At 43.1% G+C, this 23,427-nt stretch overlaps 1 protein-coding gene across 2 annotated transcripts; it reads left to right on the top strand.

Annotated features, from left to right (window-relative positions):
• Positions 1-22,357, top strand: LOC135258926 (podocalyxin-like). 2 transcript variants are annotated; one of them, XM_064342635.1, is made up of 11 exons: positions 1-129; positions 484-548; positions 875-973; positions 10,408-10,911; positions 11,591-11,724; positions 12,316-12,342; positions 13,575-13,713; positions 14,258-14,298; positions 15,059-15,178; positions 18,447-20,602; positions 20,882-22,357. In XM_064342635.1, the coding sequence occupies exons 4-10, from the start codon at positions 10,563-10,565 to the stop codon at positions 18,636-18,638; spliced, it is 1,002 nt and encodes a 333-aa protein (XP_064198705.1). In that variant the 5' UTR covers positions 1-129; positions 484-548; positions 875-973; positions 10,408-10,562; the 3' UTR covers positions 18,639-20,602; positions 20,882-22,357. The 2 variants fall into 2 exon arrangements, with proteins under 2 accessions (XP_064198705.1, XP_064198704.1); XM_064342634.1 differs by lacking the exons at positions 1-129; positions 484-548; positions 875-973 and adding an exon at positions 3,490-3,876.
• Positions 22,358-23,427: the final 1,070 nt, after the last annotated feature.

Genomic DNA, 23,427 nt, shown 5'->3' with positions numbered 1-23,427 from the left:
CTAGCGGGACAGGAATTCCGAGGGCCGGCGGAGAGAGTTCCCTGGCAAACGCCCAAGCTCAAGGGGATCGATCCCGGTCTGTCAAATTTTCTTCACAATGGGACTCCTTTCTCTTCCCTTCTGACCTCGGTTAGCGTCTATCGCGTCAATAGCCTGAAGGCTAATCCTTGATATTGTTTTCTTCTTTGAGTTTCAGTTAAGATGGATCAGTGTGTATCAAATGTGTTTGGGCGATATTCAACATAAACATAGTCTCATATACAGTTTGTTTATGTGAATCTGCCATGCATGAAGATAAAGGCAGTAAAATACATTTGAATGAAATATTAATAAATATGTTAATTTTGTTTTGAAACGTACGCGCACACACATGCACACACTTATCAGTATCAGATACAGCAGCGTTTTAATGGGGATGGTATGCACCACTGTTCTCTCTTGCTTTGTGTTTCTTTTGGGGTGATGTCTGTTTTTCGCCTGTAGGTGGAGCTGCTGAGGCAGTCTGGTAATCAGGCTGATGAAGCACACCTGGGTTACCTGCATTCCAGGTGAGAAATCAGACCATCCCAAGTCACATGGTCATGTCTGAAACAGCCATCTTGTCTACTGTTGAGTATACAAGCTGTAAATAATTTGGCAAGGAAGCTATTTTGGACATGGCATGTTTCTCTCTCTCATTGACTTGCACACCAGATTTCTGGTTCACACTTTGGCCTACTGCTCCAGTTTATGTTTTGGCCTCCATTTTATTTTTGCTTTTTTAAACCCTTTGTTTTGTGTTACAGAGGACAGGCAGTGTTTGTTTTCCTTTCCTTTCTGTTAGGCCTTTGGTCAGATTATGATTCCTGCAGAAGACTTCCGCTTCTTAAATTAGGGCTTTAGTGTTCTGCAGACTGCTCCAATCTACCTTTGGTCCTGCCCAGCTGTACATCTCTACATCCTTTAACCTACAGGTATCCATATGTTGTATATGGTGAGTTTGTTTGACTTTTGTTTGTTTTGTGTTTGCTAGCTATGTACTTCAGCACTTTGTCACATATAGCGGGTTTGTTTGATGATGTGCATACAGTTGTCCCTTGGTCATTGTAATTAAGATTGATTTTGGGACACTATGGGAGTAGTGGATAACAAAAAAGATTTGGGGGGGAGCTATGGCTACTTTTCAATGTCCCCCTGCACCCCCTGTTCAATGAGTTCAAGCTTCTCCCACTTGGACAATGATGCAAGCTTTCTAGAGCTAAGTCTAATAGAGTAAAGAACTCATTCATTCCACATGCAATAAATGTGCTTACCTTACACAGCTGAGGATATATGATGATACTGGGGGGGAGCAGACTACAGTAGTTATGGTGTAATTATGGTGCTGGAGACAACATGATTATGATGTGTACTGTTATGACCACGTGCTGTTGCTGTGACAGGCTGTGGATATGATGATGACCTTTTTACGACTGTCAGCGTTGCTGCGAATGTTGATAATTATTCTGAGGCCGTACAGTGCCACTGCTCCCTTTATTTTTGCAGACCCACATACTGCTTTATGCTTCGGTTTTTGTATTTTATCCATGTTATGCTTTTTCTTTTTTTTATTCACTAGCAGCACAAGTTTCTCAATAAATCTGAAAGGCTGAAATCTGAGAAATGTGAGGCTTATCCCTTTGTCATAAGACAACACCGCAATCCTCTGACCAGTGTTTGGGATTACTGCAGCTTGTAGGCCCTGTTATGGTTCAAGGCAGTAGCCTTGTATTAAACCAGTTGTTGCTAGTCACTGTTCATGCACATTTTAGTGGAGTTGTCGCTTTATTGGGTAATAATCCTTTCTAATAGCTGATAAAAGAGTAAACCACATGTTTGTTAAGGCACCAAATAACCCAAAATATGCTTCAATCTTAAAGGGATACCCACCTCAGCTACAGATTTCTCAGAGTGCAATTAAGAACTATTAACAGACAGTTAAACTTGCTGTTTCACTAGCAACAGTGTCTAAGATTGGATGTTTTTTTATGGATATTCTGAATTCATGCATTTTTCCTCATCCATCAACTAAGTGACTTTTTTATGGAAGAGTGCTATCGTATCAAAATTCCCATGTAAACAGCCAAACTACACCACTGGACATCCTGTAGCTATATCTCTGGAGCTACAGGAAAGGGAAGTCACAGTCTGTGGGAGCCAGTGTTATATAACAGGTCAGTGGCCCAGTTGGCTTTAATCACTGGAGCCCCAGTAAATAAATAATTAATTCATCGGAAGTTCTTACTATTAGTTTAATAGCAAACTCCAGAATGTTAGGCTTGGCTCTGTGTATCTTATGGGCCCCGTCACACATTCAAAAGACAAAGCTCCACAAAATATTTGGCAAAGGGGCTGAATGGGGGATGAAGTCCACAAGTCGATACTGTAAAGTGTCTCAGGTAAGTTCAAGACTACAGTCAGCCCAGTTCTTAAATAACGATTATTTTATTAATTTTTATGCTTCTTTTCTTCGTCTTTTTCCCCCGCTATTGCTTTGGAAAATGGTAAATAAATGTTAAACCTTACGGAAATTTCACCATATTCTGGTTTATTGCTAGGTTTGTAGAGGGCCATGATCCACACCTGGGCTGCATGGCACCTACTTATCTTGGTGTGTGGCCCCTGAATATGGTCATTTTGATTTGATTATTTATTTATTTATTTATTTTTTATTTTTTTGCTTGGGGGACAGTGAACAATACAATTTCTCAAAGAAAATTATTCTGTAAAATGTGCAGTTTGAATCTTTAAGGAGTTGCTCTGTTGTTGTCATTCTCGTTAAGATCAGTTGAATCAATAATTCAAGCAAATGCAAGGCAATTTGACCAAAAAAAACTGATCCCATTTGTCAGAAAATTCAAAGTTGGCTATAAAATAATTGTTGAACAAGACAATGTTCCAAAGCATACCCCAGAATCAACCAAGAAATGGTTAACTGACCACAAAATTTTTGTTTTACATTGGCCATCTCAGTATCCAGAAATATACCTATGGAAAATGAGTATTTTTTAACACGAGGGAGTCTTGAGTACAACTTGAGTGCAGAGTAAATGATCTTGACCTATTCTGGAGGAATTATAAATTGTGAGATTAAATGTACAACACTATAGAACATGACAGTAGTTTTATGCTTGTGAAGAGAGAGCCCACTGTCAGCAACAAGAGAGGGAAAATCTGTTTCACTTTTTTGTGATTTAATATTAATATTCTACTGAGTAGAATATTTCCCATATATTTGGCTATTGAAATACATCTTGTGACATATTTATTTTATAGTCTTTTTTCCATCTTTATCAAGGGTGCTACATGCGTGTACGCGCAAAGGTAAAATTTCAGTTTAAAATTGACAATTTCATCGTTATAATTTTGTCCAAAATAATATCCGATATTTTCTATTTAGTTTCACTTTGTATACTGGTCCTCGCCATATGCGGACGTGTGGGCAGTGCCACGCATTGCCGCCGCGCGAGCAGCTGTACATTTGAAAAGGGTCTGGTCTGCGCAGTTCGAGTAGAGTACTAGACAACTCCAGCTTCCGTTAACTGTAGAGAGGGCAAACGATAGCGTTTAATTCAGCGCACATAAGGACCTGGAAAAAACGCACTCTAATCTAAGGAGTGTAGATTAGACAAAGCTTTTGTCTTTCAGCAAAGAAATGACATTGGGACACGATAATCTCTTGAAATATAAGAACGCATTAACGAGCTGAAATACTTCCCACGCTATTTCACCTACAAGGAGGAATTGCATCTACATGTATTCTGAGTTCACCATCACGAAGTGACACTGAGCTGAATTTGTGCAGGAACGGTGAGAAAGGAATCAAAATGCGCGTAATCCGTGCAGTTATTTTACTTGGTAAGTGGCTGTGTTAATCTTTGAATTTCATTGCAGGATATTTGATGCTGGGTCTTCACGAAATAGGCTATGTACATCTAGCCTTTTTAGTACTAGTTCTTTTTTGGCAGCGAGTTTTGGACATTGAGACTTTTCAGTATTAAAGCCTAGGGGTGTCATTTTGGCTGTTTAGCCGCATCTAACCAAGTCATGTGCATAGCAAAAACGTCTGATTAATTGTGCTTATTGCAGCTATTTAAACTAACCGAGATTATCTTTTAAGTTTGGTTGAAGTTTATAAAACTATTCCGAAATAGTTGTTCTGGGAGCCAGGCTTTATTTTGTATGTATACTGTGTTTAGTGATTTTAAAATGATACATTCCATTCTTATTCTTATTCTGTTGCACCGCTTTGAGGGGTAATCTGAGGTGATATTGAAGAGCCCATTGCTCAGGGAAGAGCGGTGAGGCAGTATAGAGTGGATATCACAGACATAAAACATCTGTCCACTTGTTGATACACATCTAAAAATCAGCCCTGGCGTGGACAGCGACGTGAAATGTAGTGGGCACGAGAACTACTGCGTCTGCTGACACAACGAAGTAGGCCTATGATCGTTTTGTATCATTCGAAACACATCAGTATCGCATCCGTCTTTTACGCTAACAAGGCTGAAATTACGTGCAATTACGCACTGTAGCAATTTGAATGGTAACTTAAGATTTATTTATTTGAATAATTTATTTGAATTGAATAATTTCTATATCATATAACAGAAAATACGTTTAGATGCAGTAATGAAACACCTGCAGTTAGAATTAATCTGTTGATGATAGCCAAATGGAAGAGTGCTTACAAAGCAGTTAATTGGTCACCTTTAAATTCTCCCAAATTAGTGCATGACCATTATTTATAGTACCTCGTTAGACATTTTAACAGTTCAGTTGTGATTTAATTTGCAACTCTCCTGTCTCCTGACATGACTGCAGGCAGTGTCTAGTAACGACTGGAGAGAGTGAGGCTAAATGAATGGCAGGTGTTTTGGAGTTAATTTGTGTTATCAGTGACTCGGTGATCTGAACAAATTATGTTTTTCTGTGGAGTTTAAAGCTTTTGATTTGTTCATACGAGTGAGTGATCACGAACGCATGATGCACCCACCATTATGAAGTTCATGAGGCCTACCTCGCCCTCATTACTGTCTGGTATATTCCTTGGTTTGCAGGATGTTTGGTTTATTAGTCTCCTAAGTCGTCATGTGTAGGCTAAAGCAAAATGTTTTTGCTGGGAAAAAAAAAAAAAACTGTAGTGATGTTTACACCAGTATCAACCTCATTGGGGACCATGTGTCACTTGTGCATATGGTAGACCTATATATGATCCCATTGATTCAAATTTTTATTTTTTCATTTTTACATTGTGTGCATCTGATGACAATCTAAAAACAGGACACCGGTCAAGCAACGGACATCTGTTCCTTACCCTTTTTTATTTGAAAGTCCCCTCCCTCTCAGCTCCCTGGCTATGCTGCCTATATTTGAACCCAGCAGCTGACGTTTACGTCTGGTTAATAACTTGGACCGCTTGCGCTCTAATAGATTTACATGCTGCGTGACTTCTGTGGCTTTTGGGGGCATGAGAAAACCGAACCGAACAATCAAAAGCCAAAGGCTTTATCAACATTTCTGTTCCTTTGAAAGGTGTGGTGCTCTCTTCCTATGTTGTGGACGTTCCTTCCTTCCCACCCCCCTCACCCACCCAAGCCTGCCAAACGAAGAGGATGTAGCCCCAGTGTACACATGTCTTCTCTCTCCCAGACAGAGAAAAACAGAGAGGACAGGGGCGAGGGGAGGGGGGAGGGGGGGCAGGAACAGCGAAAAAGTGATAAACGGAGGGGTAGCGATGCTGACGCACTCTGGCCTCAGTGTGGCGTTTTACGCGTCTCCGCGCGCAGGCTCCTGCTGTAAACGTAACGTCCCTCGGTGCAGAAGGGGTCCTGTGATGACGGCGAGCCATCCCACCCCCACCCCCTCTTTTCTTACATCGATAAATCACCCCCAAGGCTGGCACTGTCCCGGGCCCATCCCCCCCCCCACCGCTGTGTACTGACACCGCTCTGCAAACAGGCCATAGCTTCAATAACAGGAACACGGGGCTGCTTGGGCAGCTGAAGCCCTTTAGGGGGTGCCTTACGAGCACGCCGGCCCACCCACACAGACACAGACAGCGCTAGCATACATACGCGCACGCGTGCGCACTCGCACACAGACACAGATAGCGCTAGCATACATACGCCGCCACCGACACGACCAGAGCGCTAGCATACATACGCCGCGTACACCGCACACCGACACAGATAGCGCTAGCATACATACGCGCACGCGTGCACACTCGCACACAGACACCGACACAGATAGCGCTAGCATACATACGCGCACGCATGCGCACTCGCACACAGACACAGACACAGATAGCGCTAGCATACATACGCGCACTCGTGCACACTCGCACACAGGCACATACACCACATTCACAAAACACAAAGGGCCATATGCATGCACTATGCCCATGCGTAGTTTGATATATACACGTACACGCTTGCAATAGCAGTGTCACGCTCAGAAAGAAATAACTTCACACTGGTGCTGACTATCATAAGGGAGGTGTTTGTCAGTGTCGGTTTGAAGACAGTGGTCTCAGAAACCTGTTGACCAGCAATTAATTTGCACTGCTCGGTTACTTATCAGATTGCCTTTTGAAAGGCAAAGTAGGTTTGCTGTGGCTTTTTACTCTATGAAAATGGCCTTTCCAACCGGCTGCTGTCGCAGTGAAAGAGTGCCGTGGGCCAGTGTTGTGACTTAATGGCCACATGGCAACGGCGTAACGTTTCCAAGGCTATGGCTGGTCACACAGACTCGTCAGACCTTCCCCCGATATGCCCCTTTCATTCGCACGGATCATTCATACACATTCACAGCCCTCCTCTGGTATTGAATAGACACCGGGGTGGGGGGGAGGCTATAGTGACTCAGCTGTGTAAAGAAGCCCCCCCTGTGACTGGGTCTGGCTGAATGGCCCTTCCTGAATGGGACACCATCACCGGGAGGGGCTCGCGGGTCCCAAAACGATCAGTCACGCCATGGGGAGGGGGGTGTCACACAGCGAAAAAGGGCATCCACTCCTGACATGCACGGATGTGGGTGGGAGAGGCCAGCCTGTGTGCATTTGCCACACTCCGTGTGCCACTTTGCACTGCCCAGGGCAACACTGTAATGGCTATTTATTTAGGGTGACATTTATTTACTCCCTCTTTCACTCTCTGATCCAGAGACTCACTTGCTGTCTGTGATTCTGAAGCGATCTGCAGAAGGTGAGGTTTAAGATATTGGAAAGGAAATTGTTATATAAAAGGCTTTTTCCTAGCCATTCCTACTGACAGCTTTGATTTATGTGATTTGGCCTATTTACTGTGACACAGAAGTTCATATCCCTCAGTGACATAAGCTATTTTTAGAGTCTGTACTTGAAAAAATAAAAAATATCAACCAGTCAGTGACTCTGCACTGTGGGGTGTCTTGGATAACCTTCGTGATCCTCACAGGATTCGTGATTTGAGCAGAAATGTGAGGTTCTTGTTGAAGACCAATTTAATTCTATGAAGCGTGTAGATTAGTTTATTTTTTTCAGTGCTCTCTCCCTTGGATCAGTAATGAAATTAAAGCTGTCTCCAGAAATCTTAAGTGTCACAGTACAACTAAAAATGGGGATCACTTTAAAGAAATTGAAATCTGTGTTATGAAGTTCTTACCGGACTCTGTGATGTTCTGTGATTTAGTGGCTGTAGTGTTTTTTAAGTGTCTTTTTTGAAATTGCTGTTTGAAAGTGTCTCTTTTTTATTTCCAAAGGATGGTAAAGTAAATTCATGTAGTCTCTGCAAGGATGATATTCTGTGCTGTTTGTGTGAGGTATTCATTGTCTATGTAGCAACGAAGGCCAGATCCAAATAGAGCAGGATTGGCACAAAGGAAACTGGTTTATATTCCTGTTGTGTGCTAAATATACTGTAACAGTTTTTATACACTTCCCAGGATGCACATGTACTAGCCCTGAAACAGCATTCTCACATTAATAATAAGTTTAGGTTATAGGTTCCCAAGAGTTCAGTAAGCAGTTAGTGGTTGACCACTTCCTGATTACCATGTGGTTGTTTGATGGTTTGGTGTGTGGCCATGTCATGTCCCCCCCCCCCCCCCCCCCCGCTCTGTTTACGTGAATCTCAGGCTGAGATGTTATTTTTACAACACAGCAGGAAGGAAGGTAGATCATTCAGGGCCTTGCCCTGTGGGGGCCAACCGCCTTTCTTCTTTTACTGCTGGTGGATGGCGGCTTGCACTCTCTAACGGGATTGGCTGGACGCCCCGCTGAGAATCAGCAGGAGAACCTCCCCCCCCCCCCCGGTGGAGAAGCTGCCACAAACCCAGCTTGTAGTAATCATGCCTTGACCTTCACTGTCCCCCAACACCACCAGAGAGCTTGTGCCTTGTCACAGACCTGCAACTGCCCTGACTGTCCCTGAGCTAGCAATGGTGAAAGCTGAAATCTCACCTTTGAATTGCATTTTAGTCTCAACCTTAGTTGAGTAAAAAAAGTATACCAATTTTATAAATGTACAATTCTGTTGCTCTTTGGCTGTGACTCTTATAGACCGTCGTCATGTGATATCTGAGAGCAAGAAGACAGATTTCACTAAAGTAACCCCTTAATATGGGCCGGTGTGGGGTGATTTGCATTCAATTCGTTTTTTATGATTAAATTTTCAATCTGGTCACACAATACTCCATTTCAAAGTGTTCAAACTCATGGTTCAATCTCTATGAACAATTTTACGATGACAATGTGAGGGGAGGGGTGGGGAGAGCAGGCGAAGTGAGGTTTTGTCGTGGCAGCACCTGTCTCTAGTATTATTGCATTTGTATTTGTAGTTTATTCACTGTGACTGACATTTCAAAATTGCAATTACTATGCAAATAAGGTTGCTATTTTTATTGAATGAATGAAAAAAATAAGGGGGGAAACTCTTCACGCTTCCTGAAATATGATTTTGATGAAAAAATGTTTGTTTGTAAGAGTGATGAGAAATAACGATGATGAATGATGATCCTCCTGTGCGATATTTTAATAAAACATATTGCATTAATGGCTGCTTTGGATTTGTTTTGTAGCTGCAGGCTTAGCCGTCTGTTCCGTCTGTTCCCCTGAAAATAAAACTTCAGCAGTCAGCATATGGAAGACTTGTTTCTCTTTGGTACTTTTTGACTTGTTAGATCTCATCTTTCCATATTAAACAGGCTTCAGTTTGGTTTTATTTCCAAAGCCTGCTTTTTATCTAAGGTTAATCTGGTAACTATTTGTATTTGCATTTAAGAATAAATCTCCTAGTGGTTTTGTTGCACCCCACATTCAAAATGTCATTTTTTTTATGAGTTATGAGCAGCTAAACTTGTTATTGTCTTTGTGGGGAAGGGGGGGGGGGTTGTGTTGGCAGAGGTGAGGACCCTGTATTGTTCACGCGGCTCCGAAATAAAGGGTGTGTTATTTCCCTTGGTCGTACAGTGAAGGGCTCCGTTGGCAGTGATTACGCTACAAACCCGCTTGAGGAAACCGCACATCCCAATAGGAGGTCAGTTAGTGTCCCGCTGTGTGCCAGTCGTTTCAGTGAAGAAACTGACTTGTAGAATGAACAAAACTTCTGACACCATGTTGTGTTTTGCGGGTGCCTAGCACGTCCATACGTTGAATGGAGGACACTGCATACATACACTGCGCTGAATGCAGCAGTTCGTTGACAAGCGCAGTCTCATTTCCAGCACCAGCCCACAGCTTGTACTTTGATGGCAAAACATAACGCTTCTGTCGTCTATCTGTATAAATGCATATATAACATGGATGTGTGAGTGATGGTCTGTACCATGTATCTAGTTAGTAAAGTATTGTTTATTTGGTGTATGTGCTCTGTTTGCTACCACCTTATTTTTTGCAGTTGTAAGAAACAACATGGGGGATGAATGTTTTAAACAAGTCATGTTTTGGATGCTTCGTCTGTTACTCGCATGGATTTATTGCTAATGTGAAAACTGAACATTTGTTGGTGTCGCTAAGTATTGAGTGGAACAGCCTTTCTGCAACACCGACTCCGGCTTTCATTCACAAATGACCCATAAACATTAAAGTTTGTTAACGTTTATGGGTAAGGCTGCGTTTGTGCAATATTTCATGTGTATCGCCAATTCACATGAGGCAGATTGAAAGCCATTCCCCTTTATAGTCCTCATAAGTCCTTGTGTCTTTGGTAACATGGCCATCCATCTCCTGACATGTAATGCCAACTAAATTTGTTGGTGAACTACAGTGCGTTCATAATTATGTTTCATCTTTGTACACATTACTACTGTATTTTTTTTTCCTGTATGCTGTGGTGTCATTTTAGTATCAAAACCATGGTCTTTGTGACAAAGTAAAAATGTTTACTATTGCTGTCTCCTCTCCTCCAGGATTTTTTTGCCAGCACGCCCGAGGTGAACCTGTCAACCCCAAAAATGACTCCGCCATTGAAACGCACAACGTGACCGAAAACAAAACGGAATACGCCAAAGCAGTTACCGTCACTGCCACCCCCATAAGTTCCCAAGGCACGGAAAAGAGCTTGATGGCATCCCAAGGCTCCATTGCTGGTTCTTCCCCTTCCCCAACGACGGTCACAAGTTCAGGTGGTTCTGAACCTTCTTCCACCACTGACTTCAGAAGCTCTACTCACATTCTTACTACGTCCACCAGTCCAACACCTGGGGATAAACAGGTCTCCAAAGCCCCCCACTCAAGCTCCACGGTTTTTACGCCTTCTACCGTGTCCCCCAGCCCAGTCCAAACAACCAAATCCACGGAAGACCCAGTGGTTCTGTCTGCCTCAAGTTCCTACACCACAGCAACCACAGGCATGTCTTCCAAGCCCAGGCTAACAACAAAAACCATGGTCCATATAACCCAGAAAACCTCAGGTAAGATTCATAAAGTAACCCGAATCTCCACCGCTGAGGTCCCACCCCTCAGATTATCCAGAACGCCTCAGGTGTAAGGATGTGTGCCTCGCTCACTTCCTTGTGTTTTTATTTTAGTTAGCAATTTGTTTTTTTGTTTTTTGCTTGAGAGAAATTCCAGAAGAGTTTCATGTTAGCGTTAAGTCCATTGTGTCATTCTCTAGTGACCTTTCAACTGATGACACCCATGCATACTTCTGATCAGGGTCAGACTTTTAAGAATCAATGCTCAAGGCAGGGCAGCCCTAACAGTTCCAGCTGGCTTACTGGAAATACAGTAGTCAGGCACCGTTAAATTGCTTGCTAACTTATTCACATGAAGCTATTTATCTTTTGGAGCGTTTGAGTATTTTCAAAGGCTCGACAGTTTAAGTTTATTAGTGCTCAAGAACATTATATGTCAATTTAACTACTAGGATTCCAGCTCTTTACTGTATCACAGCCATATACGGTGTCAGTGTTTTGTCATATTTTGTGAGTCACTGTGAACAGTTTCTGTTTAAAATTGTCACATGCTGATGTCAGCTATTTAATTTCCCAGTTGTGAAAAGCTAGCCAATCAGAATCAACTTGGCCACACACCCCAGCCCACATCTTTCACCACAAGTCCTCGTATGTCTTTCTCTCTTGATCCTACCAGCATCCACCTCCGGCAGTGTGAATCGGTATGTCCTGACCACAAGCACATCTGCAACCAAGAGCACGGCCATAGCCTTGGGCATGAGGACGACCACCACCAGCACAGCAGTTAATACCTTTCAAAAGCCCTTCAATGTAAGAGAGAGAAGCATGTACTGTGCCTCAGATAGTACTGTGCCTTTCGGCTATGTAGAACACACACACACACGCACGCACAATGCACACACACACACACACAAACAGACAAATATGTGTTTCAAATGAATTTTTACAGACTAAAATGGCTCCAAGAAACAACAACAGAAGGGGCACAGATAAAGGTTTTAAGAATGTGACGGTTCTTTAAGCAGAGTGATTCAATTTGTGCTAGTACTGTATGTATATATACTGCACAATATTGCAATTGTTTCAATAAATGTAGAAATGTTCAAAGGTTAAAAATGAAGATGAAAAATATGCAAAAATAGAATCACTGCCACTGCCTTATTTCACTTATATTTGGGAAAGGCATTCTAGCACATATTCCTTTGCTAATTGGTTTGATTATCTGCTGTGTACTTCGGGTTCACACCTCAAAGCATTTCAGAGGGGCTGCTGAAAATTCAAACCCCTCTCTGTCTTTCTCTCATGGTGGTGGGCATGACACAAGTTAAAACTTCATCATTATATTCCATTTTATTTTATCACCTGGATAATTTTCTTTTTTCATTTTTGCTATGTTTACAGATGACCTTCTCCACAGAGGATGACCGGGTAAGCACCATTGTTCAGAGTCTTCGGAGTTGGAGACGCTGAAGTAAGACGGTCGAAATCTCTGCCGCGTGCAGAAGTGATGGGTGTATAAGCAGGATGCCGCCAGGCCCGCCCTGAGCAGCCGGTTAAAACGGAACAGAAATGTAATCGTTGGCTTTCCTGACCTGCGACCCCAGCGATGAAATGCGTTACTCTTACCGCTCGTCACCAAAGCCAGGAAGGGGAGCGATGCTTAAAAAAAAAAAGCATCCTGCCATCGCTGAGCGGGAAATGGTGTGATTGCCGAAATCCTCCCCCTCCCTCCCTCCTCTCGGCCCAGCTGCTGCATCACAGCTGGGCTGGGCTGGGGGGGGGGGGAGGTTAGGGTGGTTCTTTATTAAAACTCACAGAACAGCTTACACCCCACTGCGCAGGAAGGATTCCTCAGGACCTATGACCTGTCTCCGGGGCATCGGGAGGGGCAGCGAGGAAGCCTGCCCCCCCACCCTACCTTCCTGATTGATACACAGCAGTCATTTGGCACTGGAATTTACCCTCCGTCTCAAGTGCAGGGGGAAAGCATAGGCTTAACTGCTGGTTGCCTACAAGTGCCTAATGTGTTGTGGGGAGGAACTAATTAATCAGTAACACAAAGAACCCTGTAAATGCATCCTTTATCAGGTCGGACGGCTCAAGCCCAGTCCCGCCATTATAGACTCCTGGCTACTTTTAGTCAAACATGGGCCAGATGACTAGCATAGCGTAGCCTCTACTGTCCAGTCAGATTTTATGATGGATTGACAGTATTTCTAGTTATGTAGATACACACTAGTGAGATCACATAGCAATTTGGAGATAGTAGGATATGTGCACCCATTAAGCCCATTTTAAGCCCATGTTTAATGTCATAGGCAATTCATTAATTTGTTATGTCCATGCCAGTTTTTCATTCTAAGCCAATCAAATGCATGGTCATGTGCACATGCCTGCTACCTCCTGCAGGGGGATCTTTAGAAGATGGCATTTTCAGACATTTTCTTTCTCTTCTTTGCTAAGTGTTTGCAAAAGAAAATGTCTAAAGTAAAAAAAATTAAAAAAGAAAAAGAATTGATCTTCTAAAGGTCCCCTTCACATTAGTGTTTGGCACAACATGAAGGATTAAGTGTGGGGTTTAGATCCTTATGAAATGCATAAGTTTTTGCTCACAGGTGAACTGGGCGGAGCTCTGATGCTTTTCGCGTGTGTCTGACCAGGGAAAGGACGGACAGGGAGAGGAAGACTTGTATAAGATCTGCCAGAAGCTGATGAAGGACATGCAGAAAGCAGAGTGCTCGCTGAAGGGACGTTACGGAGAAAACAGTGAAATTATTTTTGAGGGTGGAGTCATTCGAGGTTGGTTCAGCGAAATATTGTTATATTATTATAACAATATTGTTATATTATTATAGCAATATTATTACTGCAGGCTGTAGGAAGGATTATGACTATACCAGAGAGACAGATGGTGACTGCCTGGTTCTAGGTTAAAACTCATCCAACAATAATTTGAAGCTTCTTTCCTCAATTTGTGCATTAAAAATGCAAGTGGAGGGGATGAACACCTTTTTAATATGTCTTGTAGCTTTATTATTTAAGTGATGAATTTGCTCTATATTAATGCAGTGTACTAGCCCTGAGCCATTGACTAAGTACATGCTAATTCAATTCGGTGATCCTTTTTGAGAAAAATGGTTCCCATTATGTTACCCAGATTATTTCAGTGAATAACACCTGGCCCAGTCTCTGGTTGAAAGTCAGTGAAACTGATCTGTATAGTACTATTTGTATTAGTTATGGCTTTAATGTTTTATTTTATTTATTTAAAAAACTGCATGCATAGACCAGATGGAACAAAATATGCTCCTGATTTTATCTAATACCCCTTCTCTTCTCTCAGTCAGCCCTACGCTTTTGGAAGAATACTACAAAGATCTCAAGGTAAGCTGCAATTTAACATGCCTGCGAAGCATTGTATCGGCAGTGAGCAGAAAATGTAAACACCAATATGAAGTCACTCAATAGAGTGGCCTCCACCTGCGGCCAGTATGGCCTGTGTGCCCTGAGCCACAGTCTATCAGCATCTGGAATTCTGTGGGAAGCAGTTAACAACACTGATCATTCACAAGAAAGCAAACTCATTCCCTGTTGATGGAAGTACAAAAAGATGCCTGTCGTTGTTCCCGAACGTTCCACGGTGCTTGACTGGGTTCTAGTGGCTGGGAAGGCCCGGGCATGTGGGTAACGTAGCGTCATGCCCGTCAAAACATCGGGCAACTACTCTGCAGACAGGAACACCTTGTAAAACATCATTCTATGCAGGAAAAAAGTGCTCTACCATAGGATGAAGACACTCGGGACTGTTAAGTTATATCTGATATCAACCGTGAGAACGATGGCACAAAAAATGCACCCCACTCCACTATGCAGCCACTAGAACCTGTTACTGTTGGAACTTTTATTTTTTGCTCACTATCTGTATTTGTACTGGGGCAAATGTCTGTGGCTAAAAAAAAGGTTGCCAATTTTTTTTGTAGAATACAGTCAGGCTGCTACGAATACTAGACTGTTGGCAAATGCCAACAAAACCTGTTTGAAGTGGGAAAGCCAATGGGGTGTGATTATAAAATGTGATGTAACTGGATTGGGGTCTGAATACAGACGCATATCAACGGAGCTTTTTCACACGCTTGTTCTGCAGAGCACACCTGACAACACCACGCTGATCGCCGTCCTGGCTTCCTGTAGCGCCCTGCTGGCCGTGATAATCGGCCTGGCCGTCTACGCGGTGTGCCACTGCAGAGCCAACAGAAAGGACCAGGTGAGCTGCGACTTATTCCAGGACACGCTCTCGCGCACGCGCTGGCTCGCGTCCGCGGTTACTCGCGCAACTTGCATAACGCAGAGAAAAAAAGAAAGCGCAAGCCAAGGACTTTGAGCATAAAGGAAATACTTTCAGATTTTCAACAATCGCCCCTGACAACAGGCTTATTGTTTGTGAAATATTTGTTGTGTAAAGGCAGATATTTTTTTTCCCTAGTCTGAATTTTGAATAACCCTAGGGGTTACAGCTACGGTTCAGGTTAATGTTACAGCAAGGGTTTAGGTTAGGGTTCCAGCTAGGATTAGGGTTACATCTAAGGTTAAGGTTATAACTAGGGTTAGGGTTACACCTCGGGTAAGGGTTAGGGTTAGTTTTAGGGTCAGGGTAGCAGTTAGGGTTAGGGATACAGCTAGGGCTAGAGTTAGGCTCACAGCTAGGGGTACGGTTAGGGTCACAGCTAGGGTTAAGGTTAGGGTTACATCTAGTGTTAGGGTAAGGGTTGCAGCTAGGGTTAGGCTTACAGCTAGGGTTAGGGTTACGGCTAGGGTTAGGGCTAGGGTTAAGGTTAGGGTAATAGCTAGGGTTAGGGTTAGGGTTACAGCTAGGGTTAGGGTTAGTGTTATGGCTAGGGTTAGGGTTACAGCTAGTGTTAGGGTTACAGATAGGGTTAGGGTTATGGTTAGGGTTAGGGTTACAGCTAGGGTTAGGGTTAGAGTTACAGCTAGGGTTAGGGTTACAGCTACGGTTAGGGTTAGGGTTACAGCTAAGGTTAGGGTTAGGGTTACAGCTAATGTTAGGGTTAGGGTTACAGCTAAGGTTAGGGTTAAGATTAGGGTTAGGGTTACATTTAGGGTTACAGCTAGGGTTAGGGTTAGGGTTAGAGTTAGAGCTAGGGTTAGGGTTAGGGTTACAGCTAGGGTTAGGGTTAGGGTTACAACTAGGGTTACAGCTAGGGTTAGGGTTAGAGCTAGGGTTAGGGTTAGGGTTAGAGCTAGGGTTAAGGTTAGGGTTACAGCTAAGGTTACGGTTAATGTTAGGGTTAGGGTTACAGCTAGGGTTAGGGTTACAGCTAGGGTTAGGGTTAGGGTTACAGCTAGGGTTAGGGAAGGGTTAGGTTAAGCTAGGGTTAGGTAGTTACGAGCTAGCTTAGGGTTAGGGTTACGGTAGGGTTAGGGTTACAGTAGGGTTAGGGAAACGGTACGCTAGCGTTAGGGTTAGGGTTACAGCTAGGGTTAGGGTTAGGGTTAGGGTTACAGCTAGGGTTAGGGTTAGGGTTACAGCTAGGGTTAGGGTTAGGGTTAGGGTTACAGCTAGGGTTAGGGTTAGGGTTACAGCTAGGGTTAGGGTTAGGGTTAGGGTTACAGCTAGGGTTAGGGTTAGGGTTAGGGTTACAGCTAGGGTTAGGGTTAGGGTTACAGCTAGGGTTAGGGTTAGGGTTACAGTTACAGCTAGGGTTAGGGTTAGGGTTAGGGTTACAGCTAGGGTTAGGGTTAGAGTTAGGGTTAGGGTTAGGGTTACAGCTAGGGTTAGGGTTAGGGTTACAGCTAGGGTTAGGGTTAGGGTTAGGGTTACAGCTAGGGTTAGGGTTAGGGTTAGGGTTACAGCTAGGGTTAGGGTTAGGGTTAGGGTTACAGCTAGGGTTAGGGTTAGGGTTAGAGCTAGGGTTAGGGTTAGGGTTACAGCTAGGGTTAGGGTTAGGGTTACAGCTAGGTTAGGGTTAGGGTTACAGCTAGGGTTAGGGTTAGGGTTAGGCTAGGGTTAGGTCAGTAGGGTTAGGGTTAGGGTTAGGGTTACAGCTAGGGTTAGGGTTAGGGTTACTGCTAGGGTTAGGGTTACAGCTAGGGTTAGGGTTAGGGTTACAGCTAGGGTTAGGGTTAGGGTTACAGCTAGGGTTAGGGTTAGGGTTAGGGTTACAGCTAGGGTTAGGGTTAGAGTTACAGCTAGGGTTAGGGTTAGGGTTAGGGTTACAGCTAGGGTTAGGGTTAGGGTTAGGGTTACAGCTAGGGTTAGGGTTAGGGTTACAGCTAAGGTTAGGGTTAGGGTTACAGCTAAGGTTAGGGTTAAGATTAGGGTTAGGGTTACATTTAGGGTTACAGCTAGGGTTAGGGTTAGGGTTAGAGCTAGGGTTAGGGTTAGGGTTACAGCTAGGGTTAGGGTTAGGGTTAGGGTTACAACTCGGGTTACAGCTAGGGTTAGGGTTAGAGCTAGGGTTAGAGTTAGGGTTACAGCTAGGGTTCGGGTTAGGGTTACAGCCAGGGTTAGGGTTAGGGTTGCAGCTGGGGTTAGGGAAAGGGTTAGTGTTACAGCTAAGGTTAGGGTAATGTTAACAGCTAGCATTAGGGTTAGGGTTACAGCTAGGGTTAGGGTTAGGGTTACAGCTAGGGTTAGGGTAACGGTAACAGCTAGCGTTAGGGTTAGGGTTACAGCTAGGGTTAGGGTTAGGGTTAGGGTTACAGCTAGGGTTAGGGTTAGGGTTACAGCTAGGGTTAGGGTTAGGTTTACAGCTAAGGTTAGGGTTTAGATTAGGGTTAGGGTTAGGGTTACAGCTAGGGTTAGGGTTAGGGTTACAGCTAGGGTTAGGGTTAGGGTTACAGCTAGGGTTAGGGTTAGGGTTACAACTCGGGTTCCAGCTAGGGTTAGGGTTAGAGCTAGGGTTAGGGTTAGGGTTACAGCTAGGGTTCGGGTTAGGGTTACAGCTAGGGTTAGGGTTAGGGTTAGGGTTGCAGCTGGGGTTAGGGAAAGGGTTAGTGTTACAGCTAAGGTTAGGGTAAAGTTAACAGCTAGCATTAGGCTTAGGGTTACAGCTAGGGTTAGGGTTAGATCTAGGGTTAGGGTTAGGGTTACAGCTAGGGTTAGGGTTAGGGTTAGGGTTAGGTTTGCAGCTAGGGTTAGGGTTAGGGTTACAGCTAGGGTTAGGGTTAGGGTTACAACTAGGGTTAGGGTTTAGGTTATAGCTAGGGTTAGGGTTAGGGTTACAGCTAGGGTTAGGGTTAGTGTTATGGCTAGGGTTAGGGTTACAGCTAGGGTTAGGGTTAGGGTTAGGGTTGCAGCTTGGGTTAGTGTTAGACTTGCAGCTATGGTTAGGGTTTTGGTTAAGGTTACTGCTAGGGTTAGGGTTAGAGTTTGGGTTACAACTAGGGTTATGGTTAATTAAGTTAATAATCTAAATTGGCCAGGGTAACGACCTGCTAGGTAAAAAGGCCAGGCCCGTTTACTGCTGCTCGTCATTGAGAGTGCCCTTTCCCTCCGCCTTCAACCTCTATAGCAGCACCTGACAGAGGAGCTGCAGACGGTTGAGAACGGTTACCATGACAACCCCACACTGGAGGTGATGGAGGTGCAGCCGGAGATGCAGGAGAAGGTGGCCCTGGGTGGGGAGCTAAACAGCAGCTGGATCGTCCCCGGCAACAGCCTGCCCAAAGAGGACATACCCGATGAGGAGGACACACACCTGTAGGCCACGGCCTTTCCCCTTTGACCCCTGAGGTCAACATGGATATGCTACACGCCAGTCAAAAGGATACTGACAAATGACTGCGGTCACCATGGAAACACTGCCAAGCCAGCAGAGAGCACACATTGGTTGGTGTGGTCACTTAGCTATATCACAGAATGACTTTCTGTGCACCAATATGTGAAAGTATTTAAATCATAAAATGCCAAACTCTCACCCCCAAACCCAAATATACAATCTCTAGGCACTAAAGCTGTAGCTCCTGCCTTGGTCCCTGTGATGGTCATGTGACTCCAATCTGCACAATTTAACAACTGAATGTACAGTGCACTATTTTAATCTTTAAAAATATGCATGTAAAAATTATATGTATTTAACTGATCTTGGATATTGTATAAGGGAATGCAATTAGCGCAAAAAATGTTCTAAATTCAATTCAACATTCAATCTCCTACAGTCGAGGCCCTCAGGTTAGTGGACTGAATGTACTGCCCCTGGGTTGTGAGGATATCTCATCCCTGGAACCCTTATGGAACTTTTCTGGAGTCCTTGGGACTGGCTCGCGAGTCAGGCTCATGGGCCCATGGTAATATAAGCCTGACCTGGCTGACACTCTGACATGAGAACTTTCCTGCTTTGCTAAAAGGCATGTGACATGGCTAATGCCACACACATTAGGATGAAATGTGCAATTGGCTTTGAGAGTCCCAGAGACTCCATCGCATGTTGTTGTCATGTGATATGCAACAGCCAATCAAGACTTCTGGGAGGTCTGGTTAAATGTGTTGTCTATACGTGTCGTATTGTTTTTGAGTACCAATAGATGAGACCAGGCAAGTGATAGTTAGTGGCACATACGCTGAAGCCAACCAACATATGCCCCCTGCCCTGAAACAGCAAAAGTTCCCTTTTGGCTGCATATTATTAAATATTTTTATTTTCAACCACAGGTGCCCTTTGCAATGACAAAAATCTATCAGTAAAAAATCTACCCCGTCCTGGTGATCTGTAATCATACTCATTGCAACCCGCTCCCAAAAAAGACTGTGCACAGCCCTGTCACAAATATAATCTGTGGCAATTGAGCTTTTAAGGCTAATGCGTTCATTTCACAGAGACACCCCCAATCCCAGTGTAGTGAATGATTGCTTGGGCAATTTTAATAACTGACAAAAACAACCTCTGAAAGTAAGGAAATTACCAGTGTAATCACTATCTTTGTATATATCCTGTGTAAAAGTGAATTTGTCCAACACACTGTGCAATGGTAAACAACATCCAGTATTAGATCCAAGACCCAATACAAAAGGGCCCTGATATTAGAATCTATGCTTATGGAATATCTGTGCCAAGTTCTGTGGGCTAGGTTAAACAGACTGATCCATTTTTGTATAATACCAATAAACATTTGTGGAAACATACCAAAAGTAGTCATTTGTGGATGCTCCACCATTTTTGAGTTTTCGTAAAAACACTTATAATGCTTCTCCCCTGCAAAAACGGATCAATTCGCACAAATTTTGGCGTGCTGAATCTGTGGACTGACATCTTCACCGGTCACTTTATTAGTCACACCTGCTCATTAACGCAGATATCCTGCTCCTCCAACCGGCAAATCCTGTGGCTGCAACTCAATGCATAAAACACTTTTTGTTCAGTCAAACATTAGAATGAGCCCCGATGCTTGGTGTTAGTGACTTCAACAGCAATGCGATAGTTGGTGCCAAACGTGGTGGTTACAGGATCTCAGAAACAGCTGCCCTCATGGGATTTTCATGCAATACAGTCTCTAGAGTACAGTTTCTACAGAGAAAGGTGTGATAAACAAAAACCATCCTGTGCACAGGAGTTCTGTGGACCCAAAAACACCTCGTTAATGAGATGGGTCATTAGGATTTGGCAGAAAGGGAGGTTTGCATCATGAATGTGTGCCTAAAAGATCCGCAGAAACTGCGCGATGCTATTGAGTTAACATGGACTGTAAGGAATATGTCTGTAAGGAATGTTTCCAGCACCTTGCTGAATCCATGTTGTGAAGAATTGAGGGTGTTGTGCATGCAAAAGCAGGTCTTACCCAGTACAGGCCAAAAGTATTAGGCCACCTATAAATCTTTTTTTTTTTTTTTTTTTTTTAACTTGGCAGAATAATTCAGTGAATTTAAGCACATTTACTGAATATCAGACACAAAAATGTAAGCCTAAGGGCATATTTAACTGCAATTCTGGCTATTTATTGACTAAAAGAGCATAGGCTATGTTTTAAAGAAAACTTACAGTAGAAAAGATTTGTCAGTTTAACTGTGGGTGTTGCATGTCACATAAATATCTGTAACTCAAAGGCGGTCTGATGAAATATCACACAACATGGTCGACATCTGCACAAAAGGCCTGAGCTCAGTACATTAGCGTGGCCTATCCCCAGCCCACAAGGTGGTGCTAGAGAGCAGCTAATATTTTAAAAACGTACTTAAAAATCAACATTCATTCAGAGGTCACAAACTCTATAAAACGTTGTGCAATAATGTTGAAAACTAAAAACCAAAAAATAAATAAATAAATGCTAAAAACCACTAAAGCACCTTATAGGCCTCTAAGTTGGAGTGGGTCCAGCTTAACAGTAGGAAGACATGGAAGGTAGAACAGGCACTTCCGACTCTGGGAATAACTACTTTCAGTTATATTTAAATTTGGAATTGTTTGTGTAAAGAGCCAGATAGTAGTGGTGCCATTGCTAACACAAATATATGCAATATGCACAAATGTGTTCACATGCAAAAAAAAAAAAAAAAAAGAACCAAGAGATGCAAAAAAGACAGTTGGCATTGTTTTATTAAGAAAACCTGAACAAAATACAATCTTTTAGTCATTATGTACATTACATACAATGCAATTCTGTAGTTTTCTCCCAACATTCACTTCTCCACAGAGTAGTGCTCACAAAACTCTCCCAACATTCACTTCTCCACAGAGTAGTGCTCACAACACCAGAGTACCAGCTATCTCGGTTTCCACAAAAAAGAAACTGGAAAAACAAAACAAAAAGAAAAAAAAAAAAAAAAAAAATCAAGAACAGCATTCAATTTAGCTCCTACAATAAGAAACAAACTGCTAAAGAGAATGAATTTGGCGTTGCATTACAAAAAGATGCTTCATTTAATTTTCTGACACAACCCTTCCCCCGCACTTTCCTGGCATAAGAGGGGGGGGGCTCTTGAAAGCCGCATTAATTACAAGTCCACCTTATTTTCATGGTAAATGTAATGGATTCCTGAAGCCACTAGAGGGCCAAGACTCTTATCCAAAAAAAAAAAAAAAACGGCAGACACACAAAATGAAGACAGTCGACAAATACTTCAGCAGATCATTCAACTGTGTTATGAAATCAATAAAGAGTTGTCAAAATATTCCCGTGACAGCACAGGAAATGCATTTCAAGTCCTTTAAATATTGTCAGACAAACATGTTTAATAGGCAAAGACGTAGGTACATTTTAGCAAAAGATGTACACAAAAAAAAAAAAAATGACAAGATTACCTGGGAGGGACACAGGAGCTCCACACCCAGGTCTTATCGATCGCTGATTTAGGATTTATGATTCATATGAAGTACTGACCACAGAATGTTTTTTTTTTTTTTTTTTTTTTTTTTTTTTTTTTTTAAACCTTCATTTCAGCCATTGTTTCCAGCATGATAAATAGTTTTACCCTGAGTCACACAGATCATCTTCATCTAGCCACAAACTCAATTAAATGTGCAAAGCCAACAGAGTACGATTTCGGTGAGACTGCGTCAGAACACCTGCTGAGATCGAGTGATGAGAAATGCCATGCAACACTCAGGGGGAAATCCAATGTGGCCCAGAGACCGGCCAAGTTAATTCAGCCAACATCTGTTTTTTATTTTTCCCTTTCAATTGTTTTTTTTTTGCTCTGCTTTGGTCTTTCAAAAAGAAAAATAATAATGATCTCTTCGCCACTATTGTTAATGGATTGTTTTCAGTAGAAGTTTCGGTGGTCGGCAACAAGAAAATAATACGCATGTCAACTTGCAACAACGTTAAGTAACGTCAGATCACAGCTGACATCACCTTTTCAGTACACGGACCAAAAACATTACACAACATCACTTACCGAATAGCCGCGCACACACACACACACACACGCACGCAGAAACGCATACACGCAATCTCTTCCGAAGGTAGTTCAGACACCCACAGACACAGACATCCAAGCAGATACGCAAAGGAAGGACACAAACGTGTAAGATGAGATGGGAATGGGGCTTTCTCATTAAGCTCATACTGGACAGCACACAAGGAGTCAGACTCCTCCGGATATATTATTTATGGTCTAGAAGGGATTTAAAATAATGGAAGAGTTGGGTCTTCATGATGATGCACAGTGACTGACATGCACCCAATTAATACCCCCCACCCCCCCACCCCCTCGCAGAACTCCCCAGTGGGAACAGGGTGTACTTCTCCAACCTGTGCTCAAAGACACGCTGCATTACCCATTCATTACTCTATGCACTTTATTTCTACACACTCTGGCCATTTCACCATCATGCAGTAGTCAATTACTGATGGTGGGGTCACCCTGCAAACTCACCCAATTAAAACCCACCACGAAATACATACCGTAGTCACTAAACCTAGAGCTCCCTGGATCCATAACAAGAAAAAAAAAGAAAAGAAAATAAGCTGGTAAAGGCAACGTGGGGGAAAAAATTCAGTTGAATTTTCTTTTTGATGCAAGCAGTAATAAGACTCCCTAATGCTCAATCATTAGAA

Source organism: Anguilla rostrata, chromosome 7, assembly GCF_018555375.3.
Source record: "Anguilla rostrata isolate EN2019 chromosome 7, ASM1855537v3, whole genome shotgun sequence".
Taxonomy (NCBI): Eukaryota; Metazoa; Chordata; class Actinopteri; order Anguilliformes; family Anguillidae; genus Anguilla; species Anguilla rostrata.
This window is presented reverse-complemented; position numbering and strand designations above follow the sequence as displayed.